This window comes from Lagenorhynchus albirostris, chromosome 8 (genome assembly GCF_949774975.1).
Source record: "Lagenorhynchus albirostris chromosome 8, mLagAlb1.1, whole genome shotgun sequence".
Lineage (NCBI taxonomy): Eukaryota > Metazoa > Chordata > Mammalia > Artiodactyla > Delphinidae > Lagenorhynchus > Lagenorhynchus albirostris.
The window spans coordinates 75,833,938-75,854,157 of NC_083102.1; the positions used below are offsets into that span (position 1 = coordinate 75,833,938).

Below are 20,220 nucleotides of genomic sequence, written 5' to 3' on the forward strand. Positions count from 1 at the left end.
AAACAGCCTAACTCTGAGTTACCAAAAACATATGGAGAGAATATCACTCAACCATAAAAAAGAATGAAGTAACACCATTTGCAGCAACATGGATGGACCTACAGATCATCATACTAAATGAAATAAATCAGAGAAAAATACCACATGATATCACTTATATGTGGAATCTAAAAAATATATATGATACAAATGAACTTATTTACAAAACAGAAAAAGACTCAGAAAACAAACTTATGGTTAGCAAAAGGGAAAGGGGGGAGGGATAAATTTGGAATTTAAGATCAACAGGTATGCACTACTATATATAAAAATAAACAGCAAGGATCTACTGTATAGCACAGGGAACAATATTCAATATCTTTAACCTATAATGGAAAAGAACCTGAAAAAATATGTATATATATAAAATGGAATCACTTTGCTGTACACCTGAAACACTATAAATCAACCATACTTGAATAAAAATATTTAAAAATCATATGGAGAAAGTGAAGAGCAGAGTTTAGGTATATAAAACTGTAGAAGATTCAATGCAATCCCTATCAAGTTACCCAGGACATTTTTCACAGAACTAAAATTCATATGAAACCATAAAAGACACAATTGCCAAAGCAATCCTGAAGAAAAAGAACAACCCATGGGCTTACCTGGTGGCACAGTGGTTGAGAGTCTGCCTGCCGATGCAGGGGACGCGGGTTCGTGCCCTGGTCCGGGAAGATCCCGCATGCCGTGGAGCGGCTGGGCCCGTGAGCCATGGCCGCTGGGCCTGCGCTTCCAGAGCTTGTGTTGCGCAACGGGAGAGGCCACAGTGAGAGGCCCGCATACCACAAAAAAAAAAAGAACCCAGGAGGCATAACCCTCTCAGACTTCAGACAGTACTACAAAGCTACAGTAATCAAAACAGCATGGAGGAACTTCCCTGGTGGGGCAGTGGTTAAGAATCCACCTGCCAATGCAGGGGACACAGGTTCAAGCCCTGGTCCAGGAAGATCCCACATGCCACAGAGCAACTAAGCCTGTGCACCACAACTACTGAGCCTGCGCTATAGAGCCCACGAGCCACAGCTACTGACCCCGCGTGCCTGGAGCCCATACTCCGCAACAAGAGAAGCCACCACAATGAGAAGCCCACGCACCGCAACTAAGAGTAGCCCCCACCTGCCGCAACTAGAGAAAGCCCACCTGCAGCAATGAAGACCCAACACAGCCAAAAATAAAAATAAATTAATTTTTAAAGAAGTACTTAAATGTAAAGGTTTAAAAAAAAACAGCATGGTATTGGCACAAAAACAGACATATGGATAAATGAAACAGGATAGAGAGCCCAGAAATAAACCCACATGCCTATGGTCAATTAATCTTTGACAAAGGAGGCAAGAATATACAATGGGAAAAAGACAGTCTCTTCAGCAAGTGATGCTGGGAAAGCTGAACAGCCACATGTAAATCAATGAAGCTAGAACACACCTTCACACCATACACAAAAATAAACTCAAAATAGCCTAAAGACTTAAACATAAGACATGACACTATAAAACTCCTAGAAGAGATAACTGGCAAAACATTCTCTGACATCACTTGTACCAATGTTTTCTTAGGTTAGTCTCCCAAGGCAATAGAAATAAAAACAAAAATAAATGAATGGGACCCATTCAAACTTACAGGGTTTTGCACAGCAAAGGAAACTATATACAAAATAAAAAGACAAGCTGCAGAATGGGAGAAAATATTTGCAAACAATGTGACCAACAACCGATTGATTTCCAAAATACACAAACAGCTCATACAACTTAACAAAAAAACCTAATCGAAAAATGGGCAGAAGACCTAAACAGACATTTCTGAAAGAAGACATACAGATGGCCAACAGGTACATGAAAAGATGCTCAACTTCACTAATTATCTGAGAAATGCAATTCAAAAGGACAATGAGGTATCACCTCACGCTGGTCAGAATGGCCATCATTAAAAAGTCCACAAATAACAAATGCTGGAGAGGGTGTGGAGAAAAGGGAACCCTCTTACACTGTTGGTGGGAATGTAAATTGGTGCAGCCACTATGGAGAACAGTATGGAGGTTCCTCAGAAAACTAAAAATAGAGTTCCCATATGATCCAGCAATCCTGCTCCTGGGCATATATCCAGACAAAACTCTAATCCAAAGAGATACATGCACCCTTATGTTCATAGCAGCACTATTCACAATAACCAAGACATGCAAACAACCTAAATGTCCATTGACAAATGAATGGATAAAGAAGATGTGTAACAGATATACAATGGAATACTACTCAACCATAAAAAAGAACAAAATAATGCCATTTGCAGCAACATGGATGCAACTAGATTATCATACTGAGTGAAGTAAGTCAGAAAGACAAATACCATTATGTTATCATTTATATGTGGAATCTAAAATATGACACAAATGAACCTATCCATGAAAAAGAAACATAATTATGCACATAGAGTGGTTGCCAAGGTGGAGGGGGGTGGGGGAGGGATGGAGTGGGAGGTTGGGGGTAGCAGATGTGAGCTTTTATATACACAATGGATAAACAAGGTCCTACTATACAGCACATAGAACTATATTCAATGTCATGTGATAAACCATAATGGAAAAAATATATACAACTGAATCACTTTGCTGTACAGCAGAAATTAACATTGTAAATCAACCATACATCAATTAAAAATTAATTAATTAAATAAAACTGTAGAATTCAAAGAAGCCACGGACATAGGGAAAATTCTTATGGTCCTGATTCATTGGGTAGATGACAGGGTAGTTTGGGAACAATTTTCCTTGTTACAAAGTTAAAATATATTGTTCAATAGCATACTCTCTTCATTGGTAAATTTTCAAGTTATTCTACTAGAGAATTGAGGTTTTAAAAAAAGGAATGTATTCCCAGATTTATCATCACATTCCAAGAGAAAATGGAATTGTCCTTAGACAAACTAACTGTAGGCACACATTTGTTCCATATAAAGAGGCATATTGTTTAAATGTCTAAAACACATTAATAAAAACTGTACATATTATCTCAGTGCAATTTGAAACATTTGAAAGAAACATCAATAAAATGCTGTTTCTATAGAACTGCATTACTTTTACAAATAGTTTTATTTTCCCAGAAGATTAATCCACTTCAACAAGAAGGAATATGTTTAGATGGAGACCAAAAAGAAATATTCTAGGCAACCCTTGGAAGCTAACCACTCTGAAATGTTTTTTTCTTAATTTACTGCAGCAATACCCATTCTCACTGCTGTGACAGGTTGTTTAGGTCAGTAATCTATCCAAATCAGGTCTTCTATATGTAATAAATCGTATATACCAAGGGATTTTTCAAATGTAACCATGTGTAGCAGTAGACTGAATTTCAGTTAACCAAGAGAGGAGTGGGGCAAAGGGTACGTTACCACAGTGACTCAAGGTGAAAATTCAACCTACTCTTATGTAATTATTCTCAGACTTGCCTGATAAGGATCATGGGGCATTTGCTCCTAGAAATTCTGACTCAGTAGGTGTGGGTAAGGCCCAGGAATCTTTTTGTAAAAAGCATTCCAGACGATTCTTAACTTCAGGCAGGTTAGAGGAACATGTTAAAAACATGAGTGAAAAGAGGTTTCTCTGCAGGAGGTGATCAGCTTCTAAAACACCCAATTCTTTAGATATTATTTAAAAACAATCAAACAGGCCTTAGAACTTCTACCTTTCACTCTTGGAACATTCTCACTGCCCAGTATGAAGTCCAGGCTAGAATCCTGAATGATCAAAGACCATGCAGAGAGAGGTCCAGCCAGTAAGTCCCCAGGCAGTGGTGAGGTTGTCTCAGACTTCCCAGCCTCACCCAGCAGCCTGGTGATGGCAGCGGTGTAACTCACTCAGGCAAGACAGAAGCAGAGCCATCCAAATGGGCACAGTCAACTAACACAGTCACGAGAAATGATCGTAAGACAGTAGGTTTTGCATGGTTTATTATGCAATACATAACTGATCAGAAAGTACAAGGTCAAACAGGAATGAAGCACTTACTAAAACACCAAACAAGAAGCTATATGATTTTGAGAATTTTATTTTCTGAGAATAGAAACTACAAAACAGAACAAAGGAAAAATAAATCCTGACAATCTGATTTAGTATTTAATCCTTTTAAAGTCACTGATTTTAAATATAAATGCTTTAATTTCATATTCACAAAACTAATTATAACAATATACTATAATAAATTTTTTTAGGGTTTTTCATGCATGTCAGAGGGTGTAAACCTCCTTACAACAACTGAATTCTTTTGTCTGTTCAACATAAACTTTTTTTAGACTAAATTGTAGTGGTCTCTCCCAAACATAGTAGACTTATATCCCTGTGGTGAATGTGGAATCATTGATTTCAGGGAAATTAGCATCCAATCATATATTTCATATCCTTTGGCAACTAGAAAATGTTAAAATGCTTGAAAGATAAGAGTCTATGAGGATGTTCAGCGAGAAGATTTATTACCTATATAGGTACCAACAAAGATATTTAAAAGTTAGATTTGCATTGTGAAAATCTGTAGATTTGCATTGTTGAGGCTATCCTTCAAGTTTGCATAGTTCTATAGTCATAATTTGCATTGCTGCTGCATCAGAGGAAGCTTAAAAATATTTCTACTTTCTATGTCAGAATAAATTTAGAGAGCATAATTCTACTAATTTCTACATTCAACAAGTTTCCTTCAGTCAACATCTCTTCCTGTCTCACATCACCAACCCACTCCCGGCATCCAGTTTTATGATATGTTTTGTTAAGTGCTTACTAAATGATTAGTCTCTAAAGATGAGCAATGTCCATCAGTTGCATCATATCACTGAAAGCACGGAAAGTCTGCTGAACTAGCTTTTCTGCATCCGTCTCTGGACATGATTTCCAGGCTGTACAGGCCACAATAAACCTGTGAAGCACAAATAATAAATGATGAAGTAGAACACAAAAATCTACACAAAAAGGCTCCAAATTGAGATGGTGAATAGAGCCATTACCTTTATTCCATCTGGCTGGTCACATATGTAATATGATTTATTGCTCACATTAGGTAAATGTAACCTGACACAATAGAAAGTATAGCCATATTTATATATAATGCTAGGAACACTTAATTTACTGTGTGACTAGAGCCTAAGGACAAAAAGGAAACAAAAAACTAGCCAGAGCTCAAGAGTGCTCTGGGGTCAGGTCTTATTGTGTTAAACAAACTCACCTCTTCCCATAAAAGACCTTACGTAAAAGACCTTACCAACATGCCCCAAATGGAATGAGTTAGAATATGAATTCATGCCACTGTCTGCAATAAAACTTGACCTATTTTTAAAGAAAAAGAATATAGTGCTTGAAGAGAGTAAAAAAATAATAAAATAGAGAAAGAAGGATAAGAGGAGAGAAAGGCTGTTTCTAGAAAAACCAGAGAGAAACTCTCCTGAAACCAAAATATGCCTTCCACCACCATATCCTTCTAGATCCTCCTGATGAAGAAATCCCCTATCTGGCAGGTGATAAAAGTGGTCCCAAGAAGCTGAAACAAACAGGAAAGAAGCGTGGCTTCTGGTGGGCTCAGAGCCGAAACCTCACTACTAACACTCTTGGAACTAGCCTTCCCCTTTCCAGACACACAAATTTTCTACAGCAAAACATGCATTATGCTCAAGTTAAAATCAAAATGTTGTGTAATGTAAAGCTTGTGGACGGCATGCAATTTTCACATCACTAAAAATTAAGACTGGAAAGTACGTATCTTTGACAGGTACTTTAGATTAAGCAGAACAAAATAAAAACATGTTCTGGTCCAGTATATAATAATGAAACCAATGTCTGAATGGATTATATTTGCTGAAAGATATACAGCAACCTACAGAAATTCCTGCCTTGTTTTCACATAGTGATTCATGATCAGTAGGCATTTTCTCGCTATGTTGTGCATATACTTCTCAAATATTTAGCAAGATCTAAGTATTTCTTTGCAAAGAGTAACGATTTCTATCTATGTGTTAAACTTTTTAAAAATTCAGTTATATTTTTAAATTATAGAAAGAACAATCATTCCTACATGAACAATTCACAAAAGAATATACACAGATGTCAATAAACAAAGAGAAAATGTTTTGCTTCATAAGAATTCAGGTTATTTTTCCCTATAAAATTTCTACAGACTGCTTTATAATGTCTAAAGCTGGCAATGATGTGATGAAATACGGAAAGATAAAATACTATCATTATTTGTAATGAGAAAAACTGGAAATAGTATGGAAGTGGTTAAATTATGAAATCCATAAGATTAGACATTCCTCAACCATTAAAATACCTCAAAGGATATTTAATGGCATTGGGAAATGCTTGAAGTAATATTAAGTGAGAGTGCAATTCACAAAAAGGACACTAAAATATTTACAATATGATCTAAATTTGTAATAATTACACACACACAATCTATGTATATTATAGATTAGAAAGATAATGGTCTTATGTCTTATAATGGAAATGTTAACTTTGTTCCTATATTTTTCCATATTTTACAAATTTTTTTACATTGAGCATGCAGTACATTTAAAATAAAATGTTGTACTCCCTCTTGCAAGAGCACTGGAATCACAACTAACTGCTGAACAATCGTCGACAGGAAGACACTGAAACTCACCAAAAAATATACCCCACATCCAAAGACACAGGAGAAGCCACAGTGAGAAGGTAGTAGAGGCGCGATCACAATAAAATCAAATCCCAGAACCACTAGGTGGGTGACTCACAAACTGGAGAACAATAATACCAAAGAGGTCCACCCAGTGGAGTGAAGGTTCTGAGTCCCATGTCAGGCTTCCCAGTCTGGGGGTCCGGCAATGGGAGGAGGAATTCCCAGAGAATCAGACTCAAAGGCTAGTGGCATTTGATTGCAGGACTTTGACAGGACTGGGGGAAACAGAGGCTCCACTCTTGGAAGGCACACACAAAGTAGTGTGCGCGTCGGGACCCAGGGGAAGGAGCAGTGACCCCATAGGAGACTGAACCAGACCTGCCTGCTAGTGCTGGAGGGTCTCCTGAAGAGGCAGGAGTGGCTGTGGCTCAAAGTTCTGGGAAGTACTCCTTGGTGTGAGCCCTCCCAGAGTCCGCCATTAGCCCCACCAAACAGCCGGGTAGGCTCTAGGGCTGGGTTGCCTCAGGCCAAACAACTAACATGGAGAGAACCGAGCCCCACCCAACAGCAGACAAGCAGATTAAAGTTTTACTGACCTCTCCCCACCAGAGCAACACCCAGCTCTACACACCACCAGTCCCTCCCATCAGGAAGCTTGCACAAGCCTCTTAGATAGCTGCATCCACCAGAGGGCAGACAGCAGAAGCAAGAAGAGCTACAATCCTGCAGCCTGTGGAACAAAAACCACATCCACAGAAAGACAGACAAAATGAAAAGGCAGAGGACTATGTACCAGATGAAGGAATAAGATAAACCCCCAGAAAAACAGCTAAATGAAGTGGAGATAGGCAACCTTCCAGAAAAGAATTCAGAATAATGACAGTGAAGTTGATCCAGGCCCTCAGAAAAACAATGGAGGCAAAGATCGAGAAGATGCAAGAAATGTTTAACAAAGACCTAGAAGAATAAAAGAACAAACAAACAGAGATGAACAATACAATAACTGAAATGAAAAATACACTAGAAGGAATCAACAGCAGAATAACTGAGGCAGAAGAATGGATAAGTGACCTGGAATACAGAATGGTGGAATTCACTGCCGCGGAACAGAATAAAGAAAAAAGAATGAAAAGAAATGAAGACAGCCTAAGAGACCTCTGGGACAACATTAAACACAACAATTCACATTACAGGGGTCCCAGAAGGAGAAGAGAGAGAGAAAGGAGCCAAGAAAATATGTGAAGAGATTATAATCAAAAACTTCCCCAACATGGGAAAGGAAATAGCCACCCAAGTCCAGGACACAGAGAGTCCCAGGCATGATAAATCCAAGGAGAAACATGCCAAGACACATAGGAATCAAATTGGCAAAAATTAAAGACAAATTATTAAAAGCAACAAGGAAAAAACGACAACATACAAGGGAACTTCCATAAGGTTAACAGTTGATTTCTCAGCAGAAGCTCGACAAGCCAGAAGGGAGTGGCACCATATATTTAAAGTGATGAAAGGGAAGAACCTACAACCAAGATTACTCTACCCAGCAAGGATCTCATTCAGAATCGATGAAGAAATCAAAAGCTTTACAGACAAGCAAAAGCTAAGAGAATTCAGCACCACCAAACCAGCTCTACAACAAATGCTAAAGGAACTTCTCCAAGTGGGAAACAAAAGAGAAGAAAAGAACCTACAAAAACAAACCAAAAACAATTAAGAAAACAGTATTAGGAACGCACATATCAATAATTATCTTAAATGTGGATGGATTAAATGCTCCAACCAAAAGACACAGGCTCACTGAATGGATGCAAAAACAAGACCCATATACATGCTGTCTACAAGAGACCCACTTCAGACCTAGGGACACATACAGACTGAAAGTGAGGGGATGGATAAAGATACTCCATGCAAATGGAAATGAAAAGAAAGCTGGAGTAGCAATACTCATATCAGATAAAATAGACTTTAAAATAAAGAATGCTGCAGGACACAAGGAAGGACACTACATAATGATCAAGGGATCAATCCAAGAGGAAAATATAACAATTATAAATATATATGCACCTAACATAGGAGCACCTCAGTACATAAGGCAAATGCTAACAGCTATAAAAGAGGAAATCGACAGTAACACAATAGTGGAGGACTTCAACACCTCACTAACACCAATGGATACATCATCCAGACAGAAAATTAAAAAGGAAACACAAGCTTTAAATGACACAATAGACCAGTTAGATTTCATTGATATTTATAGGACATTCCATCCAAAAACAGCAGATTACACTTTCTTCTCGAGTGCACACAGAACATTCTCCAGGATAGATCACATCTTGGGTCACAAATCAAGCCTTGGTAAATTTAAGAAAACTGAAATCATATCAAGCATCTTTTCTGACCACAACGCAATGAGATTAGAAATCGATTACAGGGAAAAACCGTAAAAAACACAAACACGTGGAGGCTAAACAATACATTACTAAATAACCAAGAGATCACTGAAGACATCAAAGAGGAAATCAAATAATACCTAGAGATAAATGACAACGAAAATACGATGTCCCAAAACCTATGGGATGCAGCAAAAGCAGTTCTAAGAGGGAAGATTATAGCAACACAATCCTACCTCAAGAAACAAGAAAGGTCTCAAATAAACAATCTAACCTTACTCCTAAAGGAACTAGAGACAGAAGAACAGACAAAACCCAAAGTTGATAGAGGGAAAGAAATCATAAAGATCAGAGCAGAAATAAATGAAATAGAAACAAAGAAAACAATAGCAAAGATCAATACAACTAAAAGCTGGTTCTTTGAGAAGGTAAACAAAATTGACAAACCTTTAGCCAGACTCATCAAGGAAAAGAGGGAGATGACTCAAATCAATAATATTAGAAATGAAAAAAGGAGAAGTTACAATGGACACCGCAGAAATACAAAGCATCCTAAGAGACTACTACAAGCAACTCTATGCCAATAAAATGGACAACCTGGAAGAAATGGACAAATTTTTAGAAAAGTATAACCTTACAAGACTGACCAGGAAGAAACAGAAAATATGAACAGACCTATCACAAGTAATGAAATTGAAACTGTGATTAAGAATCCTCCAACGAACAAAAGTCCAGGACCAGATGACTTTACATGTGAAATCTACCAAGCATTTAGAGAAGAGCTAACACCCATCCTTCTCAAACTCTTCCAAAAAACTGCAGAGGAAGGAACACTCCCAAACTCATTCTACGAGGCCACCATCACCCTGATACCAAAACTAGACAAAGATACTACAAAAAAAGAAAATTACTGACCAATATGACTGATGAATATAGATGCAAAAATTCTCCACAAAATACTAGCAAAAATTCTCAACAAAATACTAGCAAACACACTCCAACAACACATTAAAAGGATCATGCACCATGAACAAGTGGGATTTATCCCAGGGATGCAAGGATTCTTCAACATACACAAATCAATGTGATACACCATATTAACAAGTTGAAGAAAAAAACCCATATGATCATCTCAATAGATGCAGAAAAAGCTTTTGACAAAATCAACACCTATTTATGATAAAAACTCTCTAGAATGTGGGCAGAGAGGGAACCTACCTAAAAATAATAAAGGCCATGTATGACAAACCCACAGCAAACATCATTCTCAATGGTGAAAAACTGAAAGCATTTCCTCTAAGGTCAGGAACAAGACAAGGATGTCCACTCTTGCCACTATTATTCAATAGAGTTTTGGAAGTCCTAGCCACGGCAATCAGAGAAGAAAAAGAAATAAAAGGAATCCAAACTGGAAAAGAAGAAGGAAAACTATCACTGTTTGCAGATGATATATACTGTACATAGATAATCCTAAAGATGCCACCAGAAAACTACTAGAGCTAATCAATGCATTTGGTAAAGTTGCAGGATACACAATTAATGCACAGAAATCTCTTGCATTCCTATACACTAACAATGAAAGATCAGAAAGAGAAATTAAGGAAAGAATCCCATTCACCATTGCAGCAAAAGCATAAAATACCAAGGAATAAACCTACCTAAGGAGGTAAAAGACCTGTATGCAGAAAACTATAAGACAGTGATGAAAGAAGTCAAAGACGACACAAACAGATGGAGAGACAGATACCATGTTTTTGGACTGGAAGAATCAATATTGTGAAAATGACTATACTACCCAAAGCAATCTACAGATTCAATGCAATCCCTATCAAATTATCAATGTCATTTTGTACAGAACTAGAACAAAAAATCTTAAAATTTGTATGAAGACACAAAAGAGCTCAAATAGCCAAAGCAATTTTAAGGGAAAAAAATGGAGCTGGAGGAATCAGACCTCCTGACTGAAGACTATACTACAAAGCTACAGTAATCAAGACAATATGGTTCTGGCACAAAAACAGAAATACATATCAATGGAACAGGATAGAAAGCCCAGAGATAAACCCACGCACCTATGGTCAACTAATCTATGAGAAAGGAGGCAAGGATATACAATGGAGAAAAGACAGTCTTTTCAATAAGTGGTGCTGGGAAAACTGGACAGTTCATGTAAAAGGATGAAATTAGAACACTACCTAACACCATACACAAAAATAAACTCAAAATGGATTAAAGACCTAAATGTAAGACCGGACACTACAAAACTCTTTGAGGAAAACATAGGAAGAATACTCTTTGACATAAAGAGTCTTTTTTGACCCACCTCCCAGGGTAATGGAAATAAAAACAAAAATAAACAAATGGGACCTAATGAAACTTAAAAGCTTTTGCACAGCAAAGGAAACTAGAAACAAGACGAAAAGACAACCCTCAGAATGGGAGAAAATATTTGCAAATGCATCAACAGATAAAGGATTTTCTCCAAAATATATAAACAGCTCATGCAGCTCAATATTAAAAAAAAAAAAAAAACCCAATCCAAAAATGGGCAGAAGACCTTACTAGACATTTCTCCAAAGAAGACACACAGATGGGCAAGAGGCACATGAAAAGCTGCTAAACATCACTAATTATCAGAGAAATGCAAATCAAAACGACAGTGAGGTATCACCTCACATCGGTTAGAATGGGCATCATCAGAAAATCTACGAACAACCAATGGTGGCGAGGGTGTGGAAAATGCAACAGTGCATTCCCACCAAATGCATTGTTGGTGGGAATGTAAACTGATACAGCAGCCACTATGGAGAACAGTATGGAGGTTCCTTAAAAAACTAAAAATAGAACTACCATATGATCCAGCATTCCCACTACTGGGCACATACCCAGAACAAAACCGTAATTCAGAAAAGACACATGCACCCCAATGTTCACTGCAGCACTATTTACAGTAGCCAGGTCATGGAAGCAACCTAAATGCCCATCAACAGACGAATGGATAAAGATGTGGTACATATATACAATGGACTATTACTCAGCCATAGAAAGGAATGAAATTGCATCATTTGTTGAGACGTGGATGGACCTAGAGACTGTCATACAGAGTAAGTCAGAAAGGGAAAAACAAATATCGTATATTAACGCATATATGTGGAATCTAGAAAAATGGTACAGATGAACCAGTTTGCAAGGCCGAAACAGACACACAGATGTAGAGAACAAACATATGGACACCAAAGGGGGAAAGTGGGGGGGTGAGGGATGGTGGGATGAATTGGGAGATAGGGATTGACACATATACACTAATATGCATAAAATAACTAATAAAAACCTACTGTATAAAAAAATAAAATTCCAAAAAAAAATTATTGCTCAAATATCCACATGCTGGGTGTTCATTAATTCCTCTAACAAATAATTTCACTTCACAATAAACATGGCATTGTAGTTCTAAAAATAAAATAAAATAAAATGCTATTTCAAAAGTAAACCAATATTCTTTAGGTCACACATTTTCAAGCTTAATAGTGAATGAAAAAATTCCTTTCAGAGAATTTCCATGTATTGTTATTTCATTTAAAAACTATTTTGGGTGTATACATAGTAATGACTCATAAATGTACACTTCGAGATCTGACCCCTTTTCTGAACTCCAAACATATATCCAACTGCCTACTGGCATATTCTCTTGTATATAAATTATAATAAATTCCTGTATTAGCAGAAATCTTGAAGTCACCATGTAGAAAACAAAATTGTTGATTCTACCCTAACATGGCCATTTCCCCTCTAATTTTCTCCATCCCAGTAAATGCCACCATCGGAATCAGCAATCCATCAGTAAATCTTACTGGTTCTACCTCCAAAATACCTCTCAAATACCTCTACTGCTCTCCACCCTCAGTATCAACTGCCTTGTTCAATGTATCATCCATGCTTCCTGATTTCCTTCATCTCATTTTTTTTCCTTCATCTCATTCTTGCTCATAGTACTGTCCACCTAATTTATATTGCACGTAACAGCCAAGGATCCTTTTCACATGTAAATAAAATGTACCTTTCATGCTTAATATTGGTAAAATGCTTTCTATTATTTTTAGGAGAAAACCCAGACTCCTTAGCATGTTACAAGGCCCTACATCAACTGACCACCGCAACCAAATCATTATCTCCAGGAGTGCTGTTTTTAAAGTTCTCCAGGTGATTCTCATGTGCACTCAGGGCTGAGAACACTGCCCTCCCTACCAGATTTAGCTCTTGTCTACCGCTCTTCAATCTCTTCTTCTACCACCCTCCCACTCAACTGTTAATGTGCCTCTGTCCCTTAAAATTCCACGCTTTTCCCTACCCTCAGACCTGTATGCTTATGTTAAACAACAAAGTCATTGTGAAACATTTACTGAGTGCAACGTATTTATGAGGTATGGTTACAGAGCTGGGGATACAAAAACAAAGACCATGTTTGTGGGACTGTATTCTAGGAAGGAAAGATAGGTAACATGCAAATAAGTACACACACACACACACACACACACACACACACACACACACGGTGGTTAAAATGCAGCAGGTGTGTGTGGGGAAGGGGGAAAAATGCTATTTTAGATGGTCAGGGAAGGCCTCTCAGATGACAGCAAATACCTATCTGAAATAAGGGAGTCATCCTTGCACGTATTTCAAGGAAGAGACTACTAAGCCGAGGAAATCATGACCGTGAAGGCCTTGAGGAGGGCGCTTGCCTGGCATGTTCAAGGTACAAGGGAATCAGTGGCAGCCTTGTAGGAGACAGGGTCAGAGAGGTAGATGAGACCTAGATCATGTAGGGTCTCTCAGGAGGACTTTGGATCTTGCGTGAGTGAAAGAAAAAGCCCTCGGAGGCTTCTGAGTAGGAGAACAATACGAGTTGAGTTCCATTTGGCCATCAGGGCTGCTGTGTAGAGAATGGTCTGTAGGGAAGGACAGGTGGTGGCAAGAAGACCGCAGAGAACCTGTTGCAGTGACCTAAGTGGGAGAAGACGGTGGCTCAGCCAGGGTGGCAGAGTTGGAGAGAGCAAGCAGGGATCAGATTCTGGAGAGCTGTTTTCCTGGTTATTCGTATGACGGATTCCTTCACATCCTTAACATCTCAGTTTCATCATCCCTCCCTCAGACACCTTCCCTGACCACATACTATATAAAGCAGTGCTCTGACTCTACCAGTTTGTCTCTATTACCACAACAATTTGATTATTTGCTCTACAACTGTTGTCACTATTTACAGTTATCCTGCTTATTTGTTTGCTCTTGTTCCTGTTTCCCAAGTAGAAAATACTATCTTTAAGAGAGGGGTTTTGTCTGTCTTGTGTCCTTAGCACCTAAAACAATCCTTGGCACATTTTAAGTTCTCATTAAATATTTCCTGAATAAGCAAATGGAAACTGTCCCAGGATCATTAAAAATACATTTTTCAAAAAGTCAAAGAGCTGAGGCATATCTGGCTTAAACTCTTATCACTGCATGCAGTGTAACATCCACGACTTGTCAGAGAATATGTTAGAATCCTTTAGTTATTCTCTGTATATGATGATGATTTTGGACCTGGTAAAGGATAAACATGGCTAATAAGATCCATCATTCAACCTTCAATTTGTAGATTAATGTACAGAAACTGAATACTCTGGGAATACATCATCTAAGACTTGGATGCCAACAAATACAAGCACCCCTGGTATGCACAAGTCACGCTTGACATGGAGACAGATGATAAAATTTTGAAAAAATAACACTGAATGTAAACTCTTTAAAAAAGGAAAAATAGAAAAACAGTACCTTAGAAACTGAACTATGTCACACATTTTTTTTTTTAAAGAAGACAGAATTTATTAGAGGGAACGGTCGCTGCCAGAACAGTGGGCTGACTTCCTATTCCGAACATGTGCTATTAGTCAGTTTTTACAGCCAGAGAACAAAGGAATGGTCCAAGGTGAAAATTTCATTTACTGATTGGTCGAGGCATATATACCTTCCTTCTATAGAGTGGGAGTGGGACAGGGCAGATGCCTTTCCTTATTTGGGACAGGTCCCATCGCCCAGGTGGGCTCAGGAATTTCATAACCATCGCAACATGGTGGGGAGGGTGATTAAGAGTCCAGTAGGGGGTGTGACGCTGAAACGTTTTCAGGCAGGGTCGTCCTTTGTCCTTGAAGCACCCTTGTCCTTGGAGCACCACAGCACGGAGTCTTGCTCACCGGACCACGAGGGAAGTCCCAGAAGGCTGATATTTAGAGAGGAAATTCCGGTGGAACATAGATGTTTAAAGGGAACTGCTGTGATGTTTGCCACGTGGTATGCAATGTCACTCTTCTTCCACACCTTCTCCAAAAAATCTTCAGTAAAACTTTGTCGCTCCATCATGTACAGCAGACTGGAACTGGTCTCCTAGCATTGCATTTAAACACTGAATGCAGCCTCAGAGTGGACCAAGGGTGAGAGCTCTGGTTACCGTGGGGGGCCTTGCCACATCTGGCCACATCCGATTTTTTTTTTTTAAACATCTTTATTGGAGTATAATTGCTTTACAATGGTGTGTTAGTTTCTGCTTTATAACAAAGTGAATCCGTTATACATATACATATGTTCCCATATCTCTTCCCTCTTGCGTCTCCCTCCCTCCCACCCTCCCTATCCCAGCCCTCTAGGTGGTCACAAAGCACTGAGCTGATCTCCCTGTGCTATGCGGCTGCTTCCCACTAGCTATCTATTTTACGTTTGGTAGTATATATATGTCCATGCCACTCTCTCACTTTGTCACAGCTTACCCTTCCCCCTCCCCGTATCCTCAAGTCCATCCTCTAGTAGGTCTGTGTCTTTATTCCCGTCTTGCCCCTAGGTTCTTCATGACAATTTTTTTTTTTAGATTCCATATATATGTGTTAGCATACAGTATTTGTTTTTCTGTTTCTTACTTACTTCACTCTGTATGACAGACTCTAGGTCCATCCACCTCATTACAAATCGCTCAATTTCGTTTCTTTTTATGGCTGAGTAATATTCCATTGTATATATGTACCACATCTTCTTTATCCATTCATCTGATGATGGACACTTAGGTTGTTTCCATTTCCTGGCTATTGTAAATAGAGCTGCAATGAACACTTTGGTACATGACTCTTTTTGAATTATGGTTTTCTCAGGGTATATACCCAGTAGTCGGATTGCTGGGTCATACGGTAGTTCTGTTTTTAGTTTTTTAAGGAACCTCCATACTGTTCTCCATAGTGGCTGTATCAATTCACATTCCCACCAGCAGTGCAAGAGTGTTCCCTCTTCTCCACACCCTCTCCAGCATTTATTGTTTGTAGATTTTTGGATGATGGCTATTCTGACCAGTGTGAGATGATACCGCACTGTAGTTTTGATTTGCATTTCTCTAATGATTAATGATGTTGAGCATTCTTTCATGTGTTTGTTGGAAATCTGTATATCTTCTTTGGAGAAATGTCTATTCAGGTCTTCTGCCCATTTTTGGATTGGGTTGTTTGGTTGTTATTGAACTGCATGAGCTGCTTGTAAATTTTGGAGGTTAATCCTTTGTCAGCTGCTTCATTGCAAATATTTTCTCCCATTCTGAGGGTTGTCTTTTCGTCTTGTTTCTAGTTTCCTTTGCTATGCAAAAGCTTTGAAGTTTCATTAGGTCCCATTTGTTTATTTTTGTTTTTATTTCCTTTTCTCTAGGAGGCGGGTCAAAAAGGATCTTGCTGTGATTTATGTCATAGAGTGTTCTGCCTGTGTTTTCCTCTAAGAGTTTGATAGTGTCTGGCCTTACATTTAGGGCTTTAATCCATTTTGAGTTTATTTTTGTGTATGGTGTTAGCGAGTGTTCTAATTTCATTCTTTTACATGTAGCTGTCCAGTTTTCCCAGCACCACTTATTGAAGAGGCTGTCTTTTCTCCATTGTATATTCTTGCCTCCTTTATCGAAGATAAGGTGTCACACATATTATTATTCCCATTTTTCACATTCCACCTGAAATGCCTCTAAGCCTGCTCTCTTCTTATTCATACAGTGCTATATGTAGCCCCATTATCTAAATTCCCAAGCTCTGACAGATCCCTGTGAAGAGACGGCCACACTCTGTGAAAGGGGACTTTCCAAGCCTTTCTGTCAATTCGCTATTACCTTGTTCTCCACCTCTCTTTACCCTACCAGGTTTTAGTATTTTCTTTCTCATTCTTTCCACAAATTTAAGTCAAACCCCATACAACCAAAATGAAATGCATCTGAATTGGTAAAACATCCTTTTCTGAACACAAATTAATTTACCTTGTCTCTTGTCTTGGTCTCATTAGTATTGTCTATGCACTAACCACCACATATTTACAGACCATCAAATTTTATCTGAACTTGTCATCAAATACCTTGGGTAGAACAAATTTGGTAATATGTGTACTGATTTTGGAGGATGATGATGATGTGATCACTGAGTCAACCTGAAACAGTGCCCTGCATAAAACACCTAAAGGACTAATTTGCCAAATGTCTCAAAAGCAGGAAAGAGAAACAAATACGCATTAAACGCCTAAGTCGTAGAAAATAATTGCCCATGACAGATGACAACACCATCAGAATCATAGTGTAGGAAAGACAAAAACAACAAAAGTGAGCACAGTTAAGAATAATAAAGATGTAAAAAAAATAAAATAAATAAAATACTATTCTAAAAAAATTTATAGATGCAAATAAAATATACTAAAATAAAAAATAATTAAAAAAGCAGCCTCACCTGTCATCTCTGATATGATAGAAAAATCCATAGCCATTGTGTACCATGGGAACCACCACTCCCTGGACTCTTAAATAACCAATCAGACTTGTTGAGAGAACAAAGTTTCCACCTCCTCCACTGTATGGCACAAAGAAAGGATATTTTACTAGGCTTACAGAAGCTTGCATTGTTTCTGAAAAGCTTTTAACATTCAGGAAGAAAGAAACTGATGAGGTTACAAAACACTACATTATATTACCTTCTGGAGAAAAGTGGGTCTGTAAAGAGTTCTGGAACAGGGAGACATTCCTCTTTTGCTATGAGTGAGAGACCTAACAGATGACGGTCAAATCCTGCAATAAAACCCCAAACCTGAAGTTAGAAAAATGTCTTCAGCACAAGAGAATTTTCTTTTAAGTCAGAAAAAAAACCAGTATACGTACCTTTTCCAGTTGAACAATCTTTCATCATTTTATTATGTTTTGCAAAAGCTTCTAACATCCTGTGCTGCTGCTCAAAAAGCTGTGTTAAAAATCAAGAGATACTTCAATAACAAACTGTACAGAAACCAAACAAAAAACCTGAGCTCAAAGTAATTAGAATTAGGCAGGACTTCCCTTGGGGCACAGTGGTTAAGAATCCGCCCGTCAGTGCAGGGGATACGGGTTCAAGCCCTGGTCCGGGAAGATCCCACATGCTGTGGAGCAACTAAGCCCATGCGCCACAACTACTGAGCCTGCGCTCTAGAGCCCGCGAGCCACAACTACTGAGCCTGCATGCCACAACTACTGAAGCCCGCACGCCTAGAGCCCGTGCTCTGCAACAAGAGAAGCCACCGCAATGAGAAGCCCACGCACCGCAACAAAGAGTAGCCCCCGCTCGCTGCAACTAGAGAAAGCCCGCACGCAGCAACGAAGATCCAACGCAGCCAAAAAATTCATTTGTTCATTAATTTTTTTAAAAAGTAATTAGAATTTGGGTAATTTTGGAGAGAAAAAAGATTCTGAGAAAGACCTTGAGATGTATAACTTTTCTGTCTTTTTGCTCACTTCTTCCACTGCCTTTATTTTTTTAATTTTTATTTTATATTGGAGTATAGTTGATTAAGATGTTGTGTTAGTTTCAGGTGTACAGCAAAGTGATATACATATACATTTATCCATTCTTTTTCAGATTTTTTTCCCATTTAGGTTATGATAGAATATTGAGCAGAGTTCCCTGTGCTATACAGTAGGTCCTTGTTGGTCATCTATTTTAAATATAGCAGTGTGTATACATCAATCCCAAACTTCCAATCTATCCGTCCCCCCTACCCTTACCCCCTTCCTCTGCCTTTTCTTTCCTATATACCCTGCAACTTGATTATTTCTTTCCCAGAACAAGAAAACAGAAACTTGTGGGCAGCACAGAAGTGATATCAACAAGTGTAAAGACAGAAGCGATTACGATTTCAAAACTAAAGCATAGTTGTACAAAAATGATAATGAAGCAGCTCTATGAAATTAAAATAAGTTAACATATACATAACTATGTCAATCAAAACTAAAGAAACAAATGCAATACCAAAATAGTGGGAAGCAACTACCCTTTTGTGCAAATGCTTCAAATATAAAACAAAACATATAAAGCTGTACTGGTTCTAATACACACACAAAAAATCTGATTTCAAAAATGTTCAACCACATCAAGAAAAGCTTCCTATTAAAGGCACTTTGGGAGAGTCTACATTTTATGGGTGTTATCCAAAGGTAGATCAACAGTAGTGAAATACTCAAGGTGCTGAAGTTACTTTGCCTAGAAAATGACACAAATGGGCTTCTTATCAGGTCTTCCCTGTTTCTTATTCTTTCCAAGTATATACACTTCACTGGCAAATGAAGAAATGTTTGTAAGTTTCCGGAGAAAAAGGTCTGAAAATATTTTACTGATCCAGGGATTTGAAGAAGTTAGTTATTTAAGAGCCAAGTTTCCTTTAGAACAGACAAATCCTGTTAATTTTTTCTTTTCAAATACTCACACTGGTAGAAGGATCCTGCATGGATTGGCACCATCTGACTGCTTCCACTGTACATGATCGCACAGTCTCTGTACGGCCATGATAAAAGTATCTTGTCATAGCTGTTTCATAGCAGCAACCAGGGCTACAAGAAAAAATGAAAATAAGAGAATGTATCATAAGAAAGAAAGTGCTCTAATGTTATATTACAAAGAGAGTTCACCTAATAAAGCTGGCTTTGGTCAGAGACTAAGTTCTACAATACAGACTACGACTGAGATTTTCAATAACAAAGAGGCTGTTTTCAACATCAAAGAGCAAAATGTACTGCGGCCTGGTATAACAGGAAATGTTTCAAAGGCTTGGCTGCTGTCAGGTTGTGAACATTGGCATCTGTGGCAGGTGGCCTCTGAGATGCC

General features: G+C 38.3%; 1 protein-coding gene across 5 annotated transcripts in view; it reads right to left on the reverse strand.

Moving 5' to 3' along the window:
• Window positions 1–4,066: 4,066 nt before the first annotated feature.
• Window positions 4,067–20,220, reverse strand: part of CROT (carnitine O-octanoyltransferase) — a 61,990-nt gene continuing 45,836 nt past the window's right edge. For 3 of the 5 annotated variants that reach the window (XM_060157187.1, XM_060157189.1, XM_060157186.1), the window contains 5 exons: window positions 19,823–19,946; window positions 18,249–18,327; window positions 18,065–18,158; window positions 17,824–17,943; window positions 4,067–4,940 (listed from right to left, as the gene is read on the reverse strand). In XM_060157187.1, the coding sequence (XP_060013170.1) occupies window positions 4,820–4,940; window positions 17,824–17,943; window positions 18,065–18,158; window positions 18,249–18,327; window positions 19,823–19,946 (538 nt within the window). In that variant the 3' untranslated portion in view covers window positions 4,067–4,819. The other 2 variants (XM_060157188.1, XR_009542014.1) reach the window with 2 other exon arrangements.